Source organism: Cyrtonyx montezumae, unplaced genomic scaffold (assembly GCF_038088225.1).
Source record: "Cyrtonyx montezumae isolate F1298 unplaced genomic scaffold, pur_monq_1.0 scaffold_8, whole genome shotgun sequence".
In the NCBI taxonomy this organism is placed as follows: domain Eukaryota; kingdom Metazoa; phylum Chordata; class Aves; order Galliformes; family Odontophoridae; genus Cyrtonyx; species Cyrtonyx montezumae.
The window spans coordinates 305,436-326,416 of NW_027072089.1; the positions used below are offsets into that span (position 1 = coordinate 305,436).

At 50.3% G+C, this 20,981-nt stretch overlaps 2 protein-coding genes across 2 annotated transcripts; one reads left to right on the forward strand and one right to left on the reverse strand.

The window, feature by feature from the left end:
• Positions 1-916: 916 nt before the first annotated feature.
• On the forward strand, positions 917-6,080 carry NAPRT (nicotinate phosphoribosyltransferase). The gene is made up of 13 exons (XM_065752234.1): positions 917-1,103; positions 2,171-2,298; positions 2,380-2,462; positions 2,696-2,826; positions 2,894-3,009; positions 3,225-3,418; positions 3,502-3,642; positions 3,835-3,919; positions 4,160-4,240; positions 4,551-4,653; positions 4,756-4,913; positions 5,446-5,553; positions 5,656-6,080. The coding sequence occupies exons 1-13, from the start codon at positions 917-919 to the stop codon at positions 5,713-5,715; spliced, it is 1,575 nt and encodes a 524-aa protein (XP_065608306.1). The 3' UTR covers positions 5,716-6,080.
• A 2,118-nt stretch (positions 6,081-8,198) lies between these two features.
• On the reverse strand, positions 8,199-19,571 carry LOC136059210 (ubiquitin carboxyl-terminal hydrolase CYLD-like). Its single transcript, XM_065753223.1, has 15 exons — positions 19,504-19,571; positions 17,736-18,195; positions 17,111-17,392; positions 16,836-16,911; positions 16,014-16,234; positions 15,670-15,823; positions 13,936-14,074; positions 13,202-13,312; positions 12,266-12,357; positions 11,615-11,681; positions 10,666-10,798; positions 10,305-10,413; positions 10,012-10,130; positions 9,537-9,756; positions 8,199-8,939 (listed from the first exon to the last, which is right to left on the reverse strand). The coding sequence occupies exons 2-15, from the start codon at positions 18,183-18,185 to the stop codon at positions 8,755-8,757; spliced, it is 2,358 nt and encodes a 785-aa protein (XP_065609295.1). The 5' UTR covers positions 18,186-18,195; positions 19,504-19,571; the 3' UTR covers positions 8,199-8,754.
• Positions 19,572-20,981: the final 1,410 nt, after the last annotated feature.

The window sequence follows — 20,981 nt, forward strand, 5'->3', positions numbered from 1 at the left end:
AGCTGCCCTGTGTCCCTGTTCCCCTCAAGCCACCAAAGATCTTTGTCCTCTCTAAGCCCTCAAGCACCACCATTTGTCCTCCATGTGTCCTTCTATCCCTCCTCAAGCCACCAAGTGCCCTTTGTGTCTCCTTCTAAGCCCCTAAATGCCTATGTGTCCCCAGGTGTGTACCATGTCTGCAGCACTCCTTGTCCCTCCTCAGGACACCAAATGCCCACTCTCCCACATATCCCTGTCCTGCAAAGCCACACTGTGCCTACCACTGTGTCCTTGTGCTCCCTAAGCCACCAAGTGCACCCTGTGCCACCAGCTCTTCCCCCAAGCCACAAGATAACCCCTATAACCCTCAATGTCCCCATTATGTACCCTTTGTCCCTGTCCCCCCCCAAACCACCAGATGTATCCCTGTCCCCCCCCCAAGCCCTCAAGTGCTCTAACCCCAAGTATCTCTGGTACCCCCCTCCCAGCCACCATGCACCCTCCCGAGCTGCCAAGTGTCCCCTATGTCCCCATCCCCCAAAACCACCAAGTACCACCTGTATCTCCCCAAAACACAGTGCCCTGGTGTTCCTAAGTGCCACCCCCTAATCAAAGCGCCCTTGTGACCCCAAGTACCACCTGTGTCCACCACCAAGAATCCCCCAGGCCACTCCGACCCCCAAGTTCCTATCAACGCACCGAGCGCCCCCAAATGCCCCTGCCCCCCCAAAAGCCACCACGTCCCCCCTAAGCCACAAGTGCTCCCCTATCCCGAAACGTCCCCCTCCGAGCCACCGAGTGCCTCATGTCCCCTCCCCCCCCCCCCCGGCAACTCCCGGCCACCACATACCCCTTGCGCCCACCAGGTGTCCCCACGTCCCCGCGTCCCCGCCCCGCTCCCATGCTGCCCCGCTCCCTTTCCCGCCCCGCTCCGCCGATGGCGCCGCTGGCGGATCTGTACCACCTGACGATGGCGTACGCGCTGTGGCGGACGGGGCGGCACCGGGACCCCGCGGCCGCGGAGCTCTTCTTCCGCCGGGAGCCCTTCGGTGCCGCCTTCGCTGTGGGAGCGGGGCTGGGTCAGGCTCTGCGGAGCCTCGGGGCGCTCCGCTTCTCGGCTGCGGGTGGGTCAGTGGGGCACGGGGACATCCCGCAGAGGGACTTAACGGAGTGGGGCGCTGGGGCAGCGCTCAGAGGGTCCCTGAGGGGTAGGGGATTGGGGTGGGGGGAATGGGGACGTCCCTCAGGGGGATCTCATGGTACTCAAAGGTGACGTGGAGATGTCCCTTCAGAGGATCTGGAGCATTCTTAGGAGGATGTAGGGGACACAGGGACATCCCTCAAAGGAATATGGGAGGGGCACAAGGGTGTGCCTCAGAGGGACTTGAGAGACGGGGGTCTGGGCTGGTGACTCTGGTATGTTCCTTAGAAGATCAGGAAACTCAGAAGGACTTGGAGGGGGAACAGGGACATCCCTCAGAGGGACCCCGCAGTCCTCAAGGGAGTCTAGGTGACGTGGAGATGCCCCTTTAGAGGAACTGGAGCCTTCTTAGGAAGCTCCTTCCCTCAAAGGAATATGGAGGGGAGGGACAAGGGTGTGCCTCAGAGGGACTTGAGTGGCAGGGGTCTGTGGTGGTGACTCTGGTATGTTCCTTAGATCAGGGAACTCCTCAAAAGGACTTGGAGGGGAACAGGGGCATCCCTCAGAAGGTTTGGAGTCCTCAGAGGGATCATGGGGACGTGGCAGTGTCCTTTAGAGGGACAGGGGACTGACTCCTCACAGGGATCTGAGTCCTCAAAGGGAGCTAGACGACATGGGGGCATCCCTCAGGAGGACCTATGGGATGCGAGAATGTCCCTTAATGTCTTAAGGGATAGGAGCCTGGGGTGGGGTGACAGAGATGTGCAATCAGAAGGATCTGAGTCCTCAGATAGGTCATGGGAACATCCCTTAGAGGGACTAGGACATCCCTAGGGAAGATCTATGGGGCACAGAGACCTCTCTGGGAGGGAACTGAGTCCTCAAAGGGCTGTAGGGGACATGGGGATGCCCCTTAGAGGGATCTGATGGGAAAAGAGACATCCTTTGGGTTCCCTCAGAGGAGCTTAGGGACCAGGAGGATGCTGGGGGGAGTCCTTTGGAGGGATGATGCCCTACAAGGGACAGAGACATGAGCTGATATCCCTGCAGACATTGCCTACTTGCGCTCAGTGCTGCCCAGCACGACGGAGGATGCCTTCTTTGATTACCTCTGCACTGTGGATGCCTCTGAGGTGACTGTCACCTCTGTGCCTGAAGGCTCCGTTGTCTTCTCCAGGGTGCGACACATGGCCAAGCATCCCCACGTCCCCATCCCTGATGAGTGTGATCGTGGGGATGTCATCGTGCTGTCCCCACAGGTCCCGCTCCTACAGGTGAAGGGACCACTGCTGGTGGTGCAACTGCTGGAGACCACCTTGCTGTGCTTGGTCAGCTATGCCAGGTAGGGAACCCTACAACGTTTCTGGGGTTCTGCAGGGGAATGTGTCTATCTCTACTGGACTGACTGTTGTCCCTGTGTCCAAATGGAATTGTTCCCCAAATAAACTATGGTCCCCTTCGTCATTCCCAATGTTGTGCCAACTGTTGGCCCAGCGTCTTGGCTGTGTCTGATTTGTGGTGGTCCCCAAGCAAATGATGGTCCCCTTTGTTCCCAACGTGACTTGGCCCTTCCAGCCTGGTGGCCACCAATGCTGCTCGATTTCGCCTTCTCGCTGGCCCGGAGATGAAGCTGATGGAGTTGGGTCTACGTCGCGCCCAGGGTCCGGATGGTGGACTTTCTGCCTCTAAATATTCCTATATTGGAGGTGAGTGCTGCCTCACATATTCACACCGTGTCCTGGTCATGTTGTCACTTCTCATCCCTCCTTGTAGGCTTTGACTACACCAGCAACGTCCTGGCAGGGAAGCTCTATGGCATTCCAGTGCGTGGTACTGTTGCCCATTCCTTCATCATGTCCTTCAAGTCGCTGGAGGAGGTGAAGCCTAGAGTGAGTGCTGACAAACAGGACAGGGATAGGACGCTTCTGATGTGACCATGGGGATGGGACATCTCAGATGTGGCTGTAGGCTTAGGCATCCCCATAGCTGCTGAAAGGGAAATGGGATACATGTGATATGGGGTGCATGAGACCCCCATTGGAACACATTTCACCCACTGAAGCCAATGCGTTTCTTCAGTGCTGTTGCTGATGTCCCCAAGCAGGTCCTGTCACCGCTGGCAGGTGGGGAACCCGTGGATCTCCCATCCTTGGCTGAGTCTTGGCTGCAGCGGGTGTGTGAGCTGCTGGGGACCCCCAGTGACAAACCCAACTGCGGAGAGCTGGCTGCCTTCGTGTCCTACGCCATCGCCTTTCCACAGGACTTCCAGGGGCTGCTGGACACCTACTGCGTCATGAGGTGGCCCTTCTTGCTGTGTCTCCATCTTTCATTGTCACCTGATGGAGGACCTGGGCACTAATGCTTCTCCTTGTCCCTGTCAGGAGTGGTCTGCCCAATTTCTGTGCTGTAGCGTTGGCCCTACACCAGTTGGGGTACCGCGCCATTGGGGTCCGCCTGGATAGTGGGGACCTCATTCAGCAGTCCAAGGAGACTCGGAGGGTGCTCCGAGCCTGCGGTGCTCAGTGAGTCCTGCGAGACATCCGGAGAGCATCCCCTGCTTCCCTGCCCCGGGTACCCACACCTTTGCATGTCTGCATCTCTGGCTGTTAGAGTGGGAGCCCTTGCTGCTCTATGGGGTGCTCGTTGGCTCTCTGAGCCCCAAAACCTGGGACTGCCTTCCTTCTGATTCTCCTGCTCTTCTCCTTCCTTTCCAGCTTCCAGGTGCCCTGGTTTGGGAGCATCCCCATTGCCGTGAGCAACGACATCAGTGAACAGAACTTGGAGGACTTCATCCGAGAGGTGAAGCTGGGGCTGGAGCATTGGAGGGATGAATGTGACAGTCCCTTTCCTGTGACTCAACCTTTCCTGGGTGGGAACAGAAAAGAGTTCCTAGTTGGAATGAGTGGGTGGGATGGACAGACGGACACCAGGAGGCATTTATGGGCAGAGCAGCCCCTGACCTGCCCTGTGGCTCTGGTTTTAGCATGAGCCTAAAATATAAAGAGCTGTTGATGGTCATTGTCTTCTCTACTGCACCAGGGGAGCGAGATTGACATGGTTGGTGTGGGGACGAACCTGGTGACATGTCCCCTGCAGCCATCACTGGGCTGTGTTTATAAGGTAGGAGAAGCAGCTTTGCCTCACTTGGTTTGGGGATGGTTTGAGGTTGTGGTTGTTTTTTTTTTTTTAATGATCTACTCAGTTATTTTGCATCAGACACAGAGCTCTGCACGGTCCCTGGCACCAGTGTGAGCTGGAGTAGTCATAGAAGATTGGAAAAGACCTCTAAGATTGAGTTCAGCTGTTGAATCACCACCACCTTGTCCACTAGCCATGTCCCTAAATACTACTTCTACTCTTGAAAACCTCCAGAGATGGTGTTTATGTGAAAAAAATAAGGTCTACATCCCCATCACTTCTTTTTCCACAGCTGGTGGAGGTCAATGGCTCCCCGTGCCTGAAGTTCACAGAGGAGGAGGAGAAGATGACTATCCCAGGGATCAAGGCAATATATCGACTCTACGATGCTGCTGGTGAGCTCCACCAAGTTAGAAAACTGTCCCATTGGCCTTCTCCCTGCTCCATAATCCTGTCACCAGTGCCACCTGCTGGCCCCTAACTCTTCATCCCTACAGGTCATCCATTCATGGACCTCATGGCCCTGGAGGATGAGCCCTTGCCCAGTGTGGGGCAGGAGCTGGTGGTCCATGTCCTGGGGAGGAGAGGAGAGGCCACCAAGGTCAGGCCAAGCGCTGTGGAGCCCCTCCATCGCATGTACTTGAGAGATGGACAGGTCAGAGGCAGCCCTCCCCTCTCCCCATTGTGGGTTTGGGTCAGGTGGTGGTGGGTCTGTCCATTCTGCACATGAGGTGAGAAGATTTTCTCAGCTATGCTAGCAAGCCACAGTGCCCCTGGGAATGGGACATCTCTATGGGAAATGCCATTTGCCAGTGGAGGGATGTGGTTTTGTCTTATCGAGGTGGGTTTTCTTAGGTTGTCCCATGGGAGTTCTGCAGCACAAAGCCCAAGATATTCTGCATGCAAGAAGCTGCTCTTCATTCAGCTGCTCCCCTGAGCAAATGTCCTTAATGGGAAAAGTGTTCTCACCGTTAGTGAGGTGTCCTTCCCTTATTGAGAGAAGACCAAATCAGAGTGGTCTCTTGCTCAGTCAGTCACTAGAGTTTGAGATGTCCCTGTCCCTGTGGTGTTAGAAAAGCTGAGGTGGTGCCACCACAACCACAGTCACATCATCCTGCATCCCTGAGCTGTCCTAGGTTTGGGGTGTTGGCACTATGTGTGGATGCTATGATGTTTCCATCCCACAGGTGTGTGAGGAGCTGCCCAGCTTGCAGGAGGTCCGGAGCCACGCACAAGCATCCCTTAACCTGCTCAGCTCTGTGCACCGTCGGCTCCACGACCCCCAGCCCTACCCGGTACATTTACCCCCTTACCAGGCACAATCCTGGTCCCATCCCAAACTTCATGTCTCCACGGATGTACAGTGACCTCACTGTCCCCTTCTGCTCCTGCTCCAGGTGGCGGTGACAGAGAAGCTGCATCTCCTCCTTGCAGAGCTGCAGCAAGCCAGCCAGTGAGGGGTCCCCTGAATCAACCCCCCAGCACTGGGGCCAGCACTTCTGCTCTTTGGAAGACCAGGTGACTAATTGGGAATGGTTCTAATGGTTCTGCTGCTCTGCGGTGCTGCTCCAAGGACTGTGCAGGGACTTCAAGAGCTGCCTGTGGTCTCTTCACTACAAAGCTGTGGACAAAGGAATGGGGCAGACAGAGCTGGGAGGGGATGAAGGAGCCACATCCAGCCATGTCCACCACATTGTTGTGGGAGCAACACCATCTTCTTCATCGCTGACCTCAGTGGCCCTGCCAGCCCTGTGCCTTCTGTGGTGACAGGACTGATGTCACCCATCACTCAGCAGGAGCCCGTGTCCCCAAACCGTGGCATCCTACACTTAATTCTAGCACCAAAGCCTTGGGAGTGTCATTGGGAGTACCCATGTCCCAGCAGCAATGAGTTTTATCAAATATCATCCAGAAATGTTGCATGGAATGGATAAAAAGCATCAAATAAATAAATCACGTGCCTTTCTGAGCAATGCATGTTCTCTAATCCCGTTCAGATTTGTAATAGAGAGCTACTATTAAATCTTTCTCCTTGAGCTTTGGAATTGTACAGCCAAAAACTGAGCCCCACCCTGAAAAGACCCGCACCCATCCCCAGCAACAGTCTGGTTAAGAGATACTGTATTTATGGTGGTGGTTTTTTTGTGTGTGTGTGTGTGTGTGTGTGTGTGTGTGTGTTTAATTCCTCCATTTTTAGGTCTTCGCAGCACTTGCTGATGGTAAAAACAACGAAGTCTGATTGTGTCCCACTTAACAGCCAAGAGGATGGCACAAAGCACTGGGCCTGTGGGGTTGTAAGGCACTGTATCTCAGGACTTTCAGAGAGGAGAAGGCACTTCTTGTTATTAAAATTTGTCCACAGCACTCCTAAGAAAAGACTGTTTTCATGTAAGAACTCAAGGCAAAGACTAACATTACACAGATAAGACAGTGAGACACAGCAGTAAGCTCCATCCCATCACCACCTCTCCAGGGCCAAAGAGAAGAGCCAGTGGAATCAGCAATCAGCTCTCAAGTTCCTTGGGATGGTCCATTGTTAGATCAGTCACCATCTCTTCTACCCATGAGTCTTCACACTGCTTTGGTACCAGGCATTCATGATGGGTGCACGGAGGCTCAAAAAAACTGGGAAAATTCTTCTCTACTGTGCATTGGTGGCTGTGGCTCTCCTATACAAATGTTAGCTGACCCAATGGCTGTTGAGGTTGGAAAGGTATCTCTCAATGTCAGCTGGTCCAACTTCTGCTCAAACAAGGACACCTGGAGCAGGTTCCCCAGCATTGTATCTGTAGGACGGTTGAAGAACTTCTAAGAGACTCCACAACCACGGGTCACTGGTACCAACATTCTGCCACAGCAGTGCTTCCTGAGGGGCTCAGTGAGCTCCTGGGTTCCAGTTGACTTCAGTCTCTCTTGGGCTTGTGCTGGGCACCACTGGCTCCATCCCCTTTGCAGCACCCTAAAGGGATTTATGGCCATGCATAGGATCCCCTGAGCCTCCTCTGCTCCAGGTGTTCATTCTCTCACAAGGGAGATGCTCCAAGTCCTACACCAAATCCAACTGCTCCAAACTCAGAGCAACTCAACACCGAGACCTCAGTGCAATGTTTGGTAGCTGAATTGGACAGCAGTGTTCTCAACACAATGCATATTTATCAATGGGCTCGTTACACTCCATCCACCCCTTGAAGTTTCCATCCACCCTTAAAAGCAACCACACACAGATGTAAGGGATGAAGTGGAAAGCTGATACAAGCTGCCAAGATATGGAGGACCCACTGAGCATCATGACCCTTCTGTAAGCAAAAAAAAAGAACCCAATCCCAATCAAACCACTATATGGCCCAAGCCACAATGGGTTCATGGGACCAAATTGCAATTACTGCCTCCTGTGTTAAAGAGGAAAACAGGATAGGAAGGAAACTGAGGCTCCTGGATGTATTCTTGAGTGAAACAACTCGAAGCACAGAATCCCAAAACAGCTTCCTGATGCCATGACAGCATGTGCTTAATGGCAGACAACCCACAATTTGCAAAAGTACATTATTTAACTTAAAGAATACCTGTTCCCACACATAAACCTTAATATTTCCTGCTGTCATGGCAAAAAAAAAAAAATCTCAAAAGTGCTCATTCTTTCATTTTTGCCCTTGAAATTCTGTTCCTGCTCTTTGGTACAGATCTCAGAGGTGGATGGGCCAGCACGTGCTAGAATTGAGTTTACAACACCTCCTATCCTGTAGACTGCTCAAGAAGATGAAGATATCAGCATATTGGGAGTCTCATGCCCACCTTCTGCTCCCCTGCCCTGTAATTTTCCCAGACTTGTTCCTACAAAAATAACCATTTTAAAAAGTGTATCTGCAGCTCAAGATATCTAATTAACCTCAAGGTTGATGGTGGATGAAAGTGCCATAGATACTAGTGCTGCATAAAGGGAAGTGAAGGCAATTCAGAGGCTTGGCTTTAGGTGTGGGATCACATTGCAGACCTCAAGAAAAACTGTTTGCCTGAAACACCTCAACTACACAGTGCTTTTCTCACTCTACAAGTCCAGATGGGGAAGTGCTACATGGGGCAGAGCTATGATTTTCCAGTGGCCTTTGCAAACCTAAAGGTTCACGTTTCCAATAAGAGATGTTGGTCCTTGGTGTTGGAAGAAGGAAAGGATGTTAGACAGGACTCTGAGGTAGAGCAGAGCTGCAGAGTACCACATAGGGAGGAAGATGGGATAAATGGAAGTTGGAAATAACGAATTAGAATGTACAGAATTCAGTGCACAGCTCTGCAGGAAGTACAAACTATTGCTGGATGAAACCTGGCACTGGATTTACAAACCCAGAGAGACTCATACAGCTCGAAACCAGATGCTGTAAGAGGTAAGAAGAGGCAGAGGTACGAGTTCAGTGCACTAGATTTAGCTGCTTTCAGTGCTAACAAGTCCATGCTCGCATTTCTGACGCTGTGCTGCTCTGCAGCACCAGCACAAGCCAGCGTCACTTGTACAGTGCCATCTTCTTGCTCTGGTACATGTACATGTAGGCATCACAGAAGAGGCGTTTGGCCACTCCATCCATGTCCCGGGGCTGCTCCAGGGCCAGCATGGCCAGTGGCAAGTCCAGGTATTTGGCAACTTCAGGGCACAGTGTTACGGTGGGGATGTTGAAGCCACTCTCACCACCTAAGCCAGAAAGAAGGAGAAAAGTCCAAGTCCAAAGCATGCCCCAAGCCATGAGTACCTACAGTGCTGTAGCTGAAAGATCTGTCTTTGTCCTTGCAGCCTACATAAGAAGTCCCTGGTCTGAACAGACCCAGAGGACGAGACCACAAGGAGCAACTCTCATATCTCCTTGGCCTGGGGCTACTCTTCTCTGGAACTGGTATAAATAGTTCTGTCGGAAGTACAATCCTAATGCATGCAGGTGACATCAGAGGAAATGAAACTGTTACTCCCCCAACAACACTCACTCATCCCAAAAGCTTTGTGCTCCCTTTGAGCATAGCACAGAATCTCCCCAAACCATTCACCCTGATGCAGACTGAGCAGTGCCCATGTGACACGTGTTACAGACAACTATCATACAAGCTCCTGGCTCCCACCAAAGCACCAAGCCTATCAGCTGTGATTCACAGAATCATTAGAGTTGGAAGAGACCTCCAAGATCACCAAGTTCAACCGTTGACCCATTCCCATTCAAAGAATCACTGAGGTTGGAGAAGACCTCCAAGATCATCAAGTCCAAACCCAACCCATTACACCATTAAACCATGACCTCACCATGCCTGTCAGCCATGCTGTCAAAGAACATCCAGTGCTCGTTCTCGGGGCCATATTTCACAAAAGAGACGTAATGGCTGGTCTCAATGCACAGCACTGCAAAGAGCTCCATCTTCTCACGGGGAACTTGCTGGCTGCCCCGAGAGCTCCGCTGACGAAATTCTTCTGGGACGCGCAGCCTGGTTGGCTTGTGTGTATTGCGTCGGTAGTGGGAGTGAACCTAAGGAAAGGCAATGAGGTGGCACTGCTGAGCGGGCAGAACTGAAGCTGGCCTGCTGGAAAGAGGAGTGTGCAGAAGTCAGACCTTCAGTTTACTCTGCACTCTATTGCCTTGCATGCAGCTGTGTCCTCCCCAAGGAGCAGCAATGCATTGCAGGCTGACAGCAAGAAGCTTAGAGGGTCCAGCACTCAGGCTGTGCAGGTTTGGGTGTTCAATCTGCTGGCAGATCTCATGAGCACCCAAAGGACTCAATACCTGTTTGGAGCAGGTGCTGCAGAACTGCTTCAGGCCCGTAGGTGAGAATGTTTTGTCTTTGAAACACTGCGAACACTCCAAGGTGGCAATGTCACTGCACACACAGCACTCTCTGGGACCTGCAGGGGCAAAAGTGGTGATGTCTTCTCTTGGTCTCACCTGGAATCCCATTTGTTCTGTCAAAACTAAGTGTTCTGGGTAGAGGAATCCCACCCACAACTCATAGGGCTAACACTTGCCACCTGGTTTCTCCCATTCTCAGCCGTCAGCTTTACCATTGTCCTACAACTTACTGTCCAGCAGCAAATCAGTGATATCCAGCTCTAAGGAAGGAATGATCTTGCTGAACATTTTATATTCCTTCCCAAATCGTGGCATTTGGATAATGAAGCAAGATGGGATCTGGGAAAACAAAGGCAAACAAGTAACCATTCCAGAAGAAGCAAATCTCAGAGACTTTTCTCTCTGTATTGCTGCTGTGAACCACATCCCTTCTCAGGTCACACTCAGATTCCCCAGTATATCTCTTAGGTGGTGGCCAAGTGACCTCCTGCTTTGCATTGTAAGACACACCAGATCCATTGCAGGCTCACTGGAAGACACAGATGTGAGAAAAAGCAAGTGGCAACATAGATGGAAAGAAGCTGGGCTCACCTCCACTAGCTTCAGATCTGAAGACAGAAAAGAGTGTTCCACCAACTGCTGCACATCAGGAACCACCAGGTCCTCCTGTTTGTCCATAAATATTTGGTAGCAGTAACAGTCCTGTTCCTTCTGGGCTCCTGACCTGAAAGAAGTGGTCATGGAAAACGTTTACCTGGTGCCATGGTGAATCTCCTTATCCAGCACAGCATGGTGTCCTGCTCCCAAGGGCACACAGTTTCCCCTTTTCCATTTTAAATAAATTTCAGTATTTTTTTCAAATGAACCACAATTAGAAAATTTCTTCTTTAGATCTATTTAGAAAGGATTTCCCCTGCTCTGCAGGGGAGCTGCAATACAGAGTCCCCTTTGTGTTCCACCTCTCTGAGCACTCTACAACCTCAGGGTTGACTGACATCTCCACAAAGGAGCACAGAAACCCAACAATTCCCTTCTATGCTCCCAAACAGCATCGTTATTTTTGGCTTCCTTCAGCCTCTCATCCTTTTTGTAGAGTCCTGAAAAAAAAAAACTGGGACTGCATCCACAGAGTCCCTGTTTGAGAGCTGTAGGATCTGAGCCAGTTTGAGAGCCTGGACGCATCCCAAAAGCATCCAAAAGCACTGAGGATGAACTCTATGTTTTTCAAAGCTCTCCCTAAGGCTGACGTGACTTTTTAAATCATTTTCCAAAGGAAAAGCCTCCAGGTGGAGCTTAGAAGTGGTTTTGGATGGACAACCTGGGACAAATCGACAACAAATGGTCACAGGTGAATAACTGATGAGCCATATGAATTGAGCACAACTAGAATTGTAGTCATTAAGGTTGGAAAAGATCACTTAGATTACCTACTCCAACCATCCACCTACCTCCAACACTGCCCACTAGATCATGTTCCTAAGTACTACATCTACATGTAGTATCAGAAATGAAAAACAATTGTGTGGGAACGGGAACTTACTGCAGTCTCAAGAGTGGCTCTATTCCCAGGACCTGATGCATTATGAGGTTGAGGAACTCCTCTGGATCTGGAAGGGCAGAGAGAAGCAGAAGTCACACCACACGAGGAACTTGCCACACTGCTGGATAGTTGTGAGCCAGATTTCTGGCACTGGGTAATTCCGTTGTAAAATGCCCTTGTTGCACACAGAGAGAAATGTGACGACCGCAATCAGAGAGATTGACTTCATTTACAAGCATTTTCTGCCTTTTTTTAACCAAACTGCATCATTCAGATAAACCAAAATAACTTATGAGGACTCAAAGAGGAGCTGACCATGGCAAAACAGACTCTGGCAGGTTCATCAGGGACAGATTTTTCAGGGCTAACTCAAAGACTAAAGGTCAAGGGAATGCTCCTTCACACAGTTCATCCTCTCCCCTCCTGGCAGCAGCTTGACAGTGGCTGAGATCCAGCAATTCCTCTCTCTTCATCAGACTTCAGGACAAACGTCAGTTAAAAGCACATTGATATTTTCAGCTTTTAAGAACTCTTGCATGCACGTTTTTACATAAACAAGAAGCACAGCAGGCAAATCAATGGGAGTAGCACACAATTATGCTGTCAGCACACACTGGAGCAGCCTGGAGAAGGCTCCAGAGAGCACATTACCTTTCTCAGCATTGGTAAAGCTTGAGCATTGGCCCTTCTCAGTTAGCTGCTCCCTCAGGTGCATCACACTCCTAGCCATTACAAAGCCATTCCTGGAAAGAAGAAACAGCTACAGATGATCTCTGAAGTGTGTTTGGTGAAGTACTGAGACAGGCTGCTCACAGAGGTGGTGGAGTCACTGTCCCTGAGAACTGTGGAGATGTGGCACTTGGGGACATGGTTTAGTGGGCATGGTGTGGACGGGTTCAACATGATGATCTTAGAGGTCTTCTCCAACCTTACTGATTCAGTGATTCTATGATTCAAACCATAGCACCACACACCATCCCAGGGTTGTATTTCTGAAGGCAGTGCCAGGGCACTGACCCCGAGGAGGATGCTGATGTCTAATTCCTAGGTGGAAGCAGCTCTCCACGCCTCTCTCACGTCTAGCAAGGGAAGATGAGCAAAAACTGGTATCTTTAATACAAAATCCAGATAATTTAGCTGCCATCATATGGTCTACCTGTATCCAGCCTTAAAGAAAATGGCTGATATGGCACTTAAGGACACGGTTTGGTGGGTGATGGGCTGACAGTTGGACTTGATGATGTTGGAGGTCTCTTCTAACTTTGATGCTGGAGGTCTCTTCTAACTTTAATGATTCTATGAATGGGCATGGTGGGGATGGGTTCACGGTTGTACTGGATGATCTTAAAGGTCTCTTCCAACCTCAGTGATTAAAGGTTCTATGACTTTGAACAGGGAAAACTCACACATGCAGTGGGAGCCTTACAGTCAGGGGAAGAAAACAACTGGAAGAGGAGCAAGAGAGGAAGACTAGGATGGCAGGAGACAACCTACAGGTAACCCTTTCCCAGGCACTTTTTGGCAGCGGAGGACAGAATTTATCAAAACAGATGGACATCTTCCAGCATTCCCACATACTGCACTCACTTTCTGAGGGGGTTCACGATCTCATCTCGCAGAATGTTCTGAACATTCCTATCACACAACTGGAAGGGTGTGAAGAGCATGGAGTCCAGCACAGATGTACAGGAGAAGAGGCTGTGAAGAGAGAGCGCTGTCTAAGCCTGAGGAGTTTGCAGCAGTGGTTGGAAGCAAACTGTCGTGATTAATGGCAATCAGTGGCTTTCATTTTCAACAATCCATGCACGCAACAACAAAAGTGTGAGTGATAGCACATCTCCACAGTGAGATAAACCGAATCTGGTTTAAGGAATGCTTGGAGTAAGCAAGGTAACAGTTAAGAGAGAATGAAATCTCATACTTTGCAGCCAAAACTGCTCATGGGGGCACCACTGAGTCTTTTCCTCTCCAAACAATGCTGCACAGTGAAGCTGGGATCTCCTGGGTGCTTTCTTTGCTATGTTTCCAGCCACTGCCTCCAGCGGCAGTCAGCTTGGTCCAGTCCAGAGAACTATGATTTCTCACCACCCTGCATGACAGACACACAGAGTGGTACTCACAGGGGTACTTGAGTATCTGAGAACCTCGTGGATTACGGGAAGGAGACCAAAAAGCTGCAAGCATTGAGGCTGCACCTCCGCAGTTATGTTCTGCTCTACACCAGGTCCATTTCCAGCCACCTTGGAAGTCTGCAGTGCAGGGCACTGCCCAATTAAGAAGCAATCATTTAACAGTACAGCACTGCACAAGCAGGCACTTACCTAAAGAGTGCTGCATCCATGTAGCAGGAATTGCAGTGGCCCTGAATCCCCTTCATCCGTCCTCGTAGGACATGCACTGCTTCCTCGTTCCTTAGAGGAGGAAAACTGAGCGGAGTGTGGGGAACATCTTCTTGCTCTCCTGCAAGAGAATCAACAGAAGTAGTTCCCTTTAGCTTCCCACCTGATCTGGGCATGCTCTGTCCTCCCCCAGTGCCCCAGAGCTTTGCTCTGTTCCTGCTGGGACTGAACCATGATGGTATGGAGGTTTTTCCCCTTTACTAATTCATCTACTGGAAATGGAGACATAACCCAACCTTCCTCACCATAGTTAGGCACTAGCAATCCTCACTGACCTTATGGGACCCTTCCAATGAGGGATACTTTTGATTCAATGGTTCTACAGCTTCCACCATCAAGACAAAAGACAAAAAGAGCCACATACAAGTTTGTGTTGGGTTCCAGGCAAGCTTGGCTCCTCCCTGTGGAATTTACCCATGTCACTGCGGGACGTGGTTTAGTGGGCATGGTGATGATGGGCTTATGGTTGGACTTGGTGGTCTTAGTGGGCTTTTCCATTCCTAATGATTCTACAATTCTATGAGTGGGTATGGGGAAGGGTTAACGGTTGGATCTTAGCTGTCTTTGTCAATCTGAGTGACAATCTATGAAAGACCTTCAATATAAGCCATGAACATCCAGCCTCAGGGAACATGTAGGAGTTCAGACACGCTACAGCCTGGATTCATCTGTCTGCCTTCGCCATGAATAAGAAGGATTTATGTCCTCAGCCCTACATCCTGTTACCAACTTCATCTTCCAAGGTGGCTTTCTCAATACGGTCTTTCTTGTTTTCTTCAGCATGCTTCCCTTGTAATTCAATCTCACTTTTTCAGCAGGTCTTTAAGACACTCTTTATTGTACCTACCCCCAGTTTTTGGGCAGTGTCTGTGAAAATCCTCTTTTTTTCTTTTACGGTGATCTCATTTATGTTTTCTAAATGGCAAACTTGTATTCTCTGCTCTTGGAGGTATTTCCTCCCATTCAAATGAAAATAATGACCTATTCTTCCCTTTGCTGTCTTGTGAATGTCTTACCACATCAGGCTTTACATTAAAATGGATTTTCATACTCTTTCTTTTCAAGCTCCCCCTGATTTCTCCAGGTACAGCACCTCAATTACCTGACATTCTGGCTACAGTTACCCACTGCAACTTTCCAGAGCCATAACATCCGTATGATATGATCTACTTGTCTCATTCAGTTCTTGGTAATCAAAGAATATCCCACATTGGAAGGGACTCATAAAGACCATCAAGTGTAATACAGGACCTTAGAAAGCCACAGGCAGAAAAGCCTTAGCCTACTTGCAGCATTCACAGTGCCATGCAAGACCTATTGCTCTATGCTTTGCTGTTGCCTCCTGACATTTTCTGCTGGCTTATCCAACACACCCATGCCACAAAGGACTCATTTTCAGAGCCAATAGCAACACCTTGCCCTAGATTCAACGCCCACACAACTCCACCCTACATTATCCTTGTGTTCAACAACTTACCATGTCTCTCACACTTGTAGGATATTCCCTATAAAAACCACCTCACTATCCTAAAAACGGACATCGCTTGGGACACTCAAAGAGAATGATGAGTATGAAATCACCAATTAAAGACACTGCACACGAGGAGTCTCCACATCCCAGCACAGCACTGTCTCCCCTCAAACCAGAGAGCTTACTATAGTCTACGAGGCTCAGGTCATGGTTGCGTGAGCACTGGAAGCGAACATCAGGCTGGCAGGACTGCAGCTTCACAAAGATGCCACGCTTGGGAGCACAGTGGAAATAGTATTTGCCCAGCCATTCACCAGCAGTGACCCCTTTATCTTCATCCTGAGGATAAAAAGCATTGAGGAATGACACAAGAGCAGGTTTCCTATGAATCAAGTGCAATCCACCACATGGCTATTCAGTATCTTAAGAGCTATGTGCAAGTTTGGTGCTGTTCTGATGTTTTCATTTATTCTGTCTAAGTTATAAACCTGTTGACTCCACTTGCAGGATTCACAATTATTATACTTACCAGTTCAACTCCTGCCATTTTGTGCTTGGTGTGGGGCAGGTACCCCAACCAGCGGATGATTCCCGACACTTGGTTTCCCTTGTCCAAGGTGATCTGGACCATGGAGTTCACCTCCAGGGACGGGTTCACGCCTTCACACTCCTCTCCACTCTCACTTATCTGTTGTTTCATTTGTTTTGAGTGTTCCACACCCATGTCAGACTCAAATGGTGGAAATAAACCTATTGGGTAGGAGAGACAGAAAGTCACCTAATGACAGACACCTCTACATATCATTATCATCTTCCTAACATCAGGTCTGATCTAAAATTATATACCACATATACTGGGAGTTGTCTCCAGGATATTTTTATGCCTTTAGTGAGGTGAATCAACTCAGCAAAGAATCTAATGACAGCTATCCCCAGTCTGGCCCTGGGATATCTGCACAGCATCTCTTGATGGCAACAGAACCCACTGATTTGTTGCCTTGTCCTATGACTCACACCATTGCTGCTGGCATCTGGGCCTTCTTGAGTTAGTCTGTCATCAGGATGAGGCTATGCTCCACCCTCTACAGCTAAATTAAAGACTCTTTGGCCAGTGGTGCTCCCCATCCTAGGAAATATTTCTGTGCTGTGATCAGACTCTTCTTTCTGATAAATGAGAGAACTCAGCTCATTTGCCTAAGGACTTTCTCAGGACTTGAGAATTTCCATGGACCTTTTCAGCCCTCTGATTTAATCAGCTGGAATTAGGCTGAAGCTTTTGTCAGACCTGCAGAAATAAATGCTAAATCCACACGACCATGCCCAGGACAGACACATCTGGTAATAACCTTACTTTGGGAATGAAAGTCTTCCTTCACAACAGAGTCCATTGGGATCTCTCGAAAAATGTCAGTAGTTCCTTCTTCTTCCTGAAAGGAAAGAAGAATACATGAGCTAAATGCTCAATCAGATCCAAGACATTCCTGAAATACGAACCAATTTTTCCAAACAGGCCCAAAGAGTCTGCAAGCAACCTTATACCTCTTTTGGATGATGCCTTCACTCCTCTTTAAGGCCCCAGTATTACATAGATAAACCAACAGGAAAAGATGGTGAGGTTGTTCTTACCGGGCAGACTTTAACGAACCATTGGGCTCCCTCCCTGTAAACTGCCATTGCTACTCCTTTCCTGTGGACATCATCCACATAGAAGCTCACAGCATCACCCACTTTCACAGGAACCACTTCTTCTGCATCCACCTTTGGCTTCTGCTTCCCATGGTCATTATCCAGCGTGGGACCGAACTGGATTCTGCTGAAGGGCAGGAAGATCCCGCAGTTTGGCTTACACTTGAAATACTCAGTGCCATGATAGGATCCGTCACTGCGCCCTCTGTTTTCACCCTCGCCCTGAAAACATGGTGCACAGTTATGTCACACTGACAAGTTTTAAGGGAAAACAAGCAATTTGCTTCGTTGTCAGGTCTTCAAGAAACATGCAGATATAGCACGGAGGGATACGGTTAGTGGGCATGGTGGGGATGGGTCAACAGCTGGACATGACCTTAGTGGTCTTTTCCAGCCTTAATGATTACATGAGTGACAACAATGGTCTGATGGCTGGACTTGATCTTATGGTCTTTTCCATGAGATTTTAATTCTGAGTGGGCATGGTGGGGATGGGTTGATGGTTGAACTTCACCATCTTAGAGGCCTTTTCCAACCCTAATAAATTCTATGGTTGTCCAGTTACCTGCAACTCCACTCCAAAGAAGAACGGGGACAACGCAGCAGAAGTACTTTTTTGAATGCTCCCAATGTAGCGGATGACAGCGGGGAAACGTTGTCGGTCGACTTCCACCATCACTCTCTGGCCCGGCACGGCTTGCAGAGCTGCCTCAAGGTTCAGCCTCTCCAGGAAGCAGTTCAAGCGCTCGTTGTGGCCGCTGATACCCAAGAGGAAGGTGGCCATCTCCTTACGCACGGGCTGCAGGATTTCCACATTGACGGTGACGGTGGAGCTGTCATCCAGCATGATGACTCTCAGGAAACAAGTTGGGGGCATGTCGGCAAAGTTGCGCAGGTAGCTCCTCTCGGAGCAGAAGCACATGTTCCCAGCTTGGAAGTACTTGCTGCCATAGGCACATCCTTCTGTCAGGATGTAATAGCAGTTCCCATCCCCTACTGAAGGCAGGAGGCTCATCGTCGTTCGCCTGGATGGTGAGAAACAACAGAGGTATGACATACACATGTTAACGTGAGATTTTCTATTTCAGGTTGGAAGACATCTCGACCCCAGCCCCATATGCAAGCCCCCATCTAGTTGGGTTTTGGGTAACTCCACAAATGGAGATCTCAAAGCATGACTTCTACTTTGTTCCCTTGTTTGATTTCTTGCAGCCTAACCAAAATGGGAAGAATCAGGCTCTGTTCCTCTGCGATACACTCCCAGCAAGTAGCTTCAAGGAGCAGTACCTTGCACGTCTTGTTCTGTACAACACTGCACAACCAGTTCTGTCTCATTAAGCTCTGCCTCCTGCTTTTTTTTTTTTTCAGCTTACTTTTATGAGCAGGGTGAAGGCTAAAGTATTTGTAAAATTCTCCAAGAATAGTGTCCTAGGCTGTAGAGTTCTTCAACATTAAAGCAGAAAAATACTCAAAACACGCCCAGAGCATTGCCGCTAACTCATTTACAACAAGACAGAAATGAGGTGAGCACTCCTAGGGTAACCAGAAATAAAGGTGCATTCAGATCATCGGTCTGAAACACAGTTCCCTGTGTTCATGAGAATGAGGAAAGTGCCAGGCAATAAAAACTATGTGGATTTTAAAGTGCTAAACTGGGGTGTCTGTTTCACTCTGTGCTCCAGCAGCATAGGAAGCAGTAGGGGGGGTTCAGCGAGCAACTCCAGAACCTACATGGGGAAAAAACATCTTGGAGGTGGGGGAGGGGGTGATTTCGCAGAGGGTGGATGCTCAGGGGGCTCCATTGGGCGAGGGTTTGGCCCAAGGGTGGTGGGGTCCCACTTGGGGTCTGCCCCATCACAGTTGGGTATTCAGTGCTGTGATGGATGGAGGGGACGGGGATGTAGTGAGGGCCATCCTAAGGCAATGCAGGGCTCATGGGGGGATGGGGGGGGGGGGTGGAGTGATGTGGTAACAATGGGGTTCGGGGGGCAACGTGGGAACAATATGGGAAAATGGGGATAATGGGAGTTAACTGCGGTGTGGGGACAACGGGGATGGAGGAAGACAATGGAGAGGACGATGACAGCAAGGGGATAATGGGGGTGGCGAGGCAATGGGGACTGGAGGGGGGGGGATCGAGAGAGAGGGGTGGGTTTAGGGTTCCCAGTGGGGGGAAGTGGAATGGGATAAATGGCACTGGGGGGTATATGGGAGTGCCGGAGAGGCCCCACTGCGGCGGAGCCCCCTCTAAGCGTCCCCCAGGCCCATTACCCTTTACTCACTACCCCCTCCTCTTCTTCCTCCTCTTCCTCCTCCTTTCCCCCCGTTCTCACCACTGCCGCTGTTCACTTCCGCATCGGTACCACAGAGCGGAGGGGGAGGGAGGGGTGCAGAGCGGCACTTCCGGTCCTCCCCTCCGCCCCTTCGGACCTCCAGCCAATAGGAAGCGGTGGTGGGGACTGAAGAGCTCAATGAGGTAGAAGGGGCGCTGTTAGCCCCGCCCCTTTCTGAGGGCTCGCGGTGTTCCCGCGCGTTGTGTGATGTGTTCAGTGGGTCGCTGTTGGGGTTGCGCTGTCAGTGCTGTCCCCACAGTCCTGCGTCCCCGTAACCATATGTCCCGTGTCTCCATGGCCCCATGGCCCCAGAGCTCAGTGTCCCATAGAATCACACAGGTTGGAAAAGACCTCAAAGAGGTCTCAGTCCCATGGCTCTGTGTTCTGTGTCCTCGTAGCTCTTGTGTATCTGTGGCCTTGTGGCTGACAGTCCTACAGCCCTTGTCCCCTGCGTCCCCGTAGCCCTACCCCATGTTGCTGTGGCCCTGTGTCCCCATAGCCATGTTTCTTATGTCCCCGTAGCCCTGTGTCCCACATCCCCAATGACTGTGTGTCCCACAGTCCCATAGCCCCATGGCCTTCTGTCCCATATCCTAGAATGTGTTGGAAGGGACATCAGCTGTGACCCAGCACTGGTGGAGGAGATGATGGCGGCAGGGTATAAATATTGGCTAAATAGATTTATTTTCATACAAAGAATACACAGATCCCCCACGGTTGCACCCCGACTTTGGGGAACATCCCGAGACGTCCCCAACCTCTGTTCTTACCAGGGGAGGGGCACAGTGGGCACCACCTCAGTGGATTTCACTGGTTCCCTCAGCATGATCAGGCCCCATCGTGGCACTGGGACCAAAGGGGACATCCTGGGGACATCCCCATTCTCTGCACTGGTTCTCTTTTAGGCTCCAATGAAATCCTCCATTGGAATTTTGTTTGTTTAGGAAATGCCCCAAACAGCGGGACTTAACTTTGGGGATCTGTCTCCATCCCTGGTTGAGCATTGGGACACCCCTGTCCCCTCAGTGCCCACATTGGGCGTCTCCTTGCTCTCCTGTTCTGGGGACATCTCTGGACAATTTGGGGTCACCTTGTGCCCTAATACTGTGCTGGCACAGAGCCCTCCCCGCACTGTATGTACACACTGGATAAAAGAAGAAAATACATATATTTATAGTGGGGGTGAAATACCCCCTGCTGCCCCCAGACGTCCCCCGTGTCCTCATCCCAGTGCCTTTCTGTTCCCAGGAGGGAGGTGCCCTGTCCTAGGCCAATCGGGGACTGGGAGAGCTCTTCCGTGCCTCAGTTTCCCCACCAGTTGTTGGGTTGTGCCTCTGTTTCCCCATCGGTTGATGATTTTGTCATCATCCCACTAAGGAGATGTGGGATGAAGAGGAAGCCACTCAAGCAGCCACCCCACAGGGTGACATGGGGGACATGGGATGACCCAAAGGCATCTTCCAACAGAGAAGCATCAC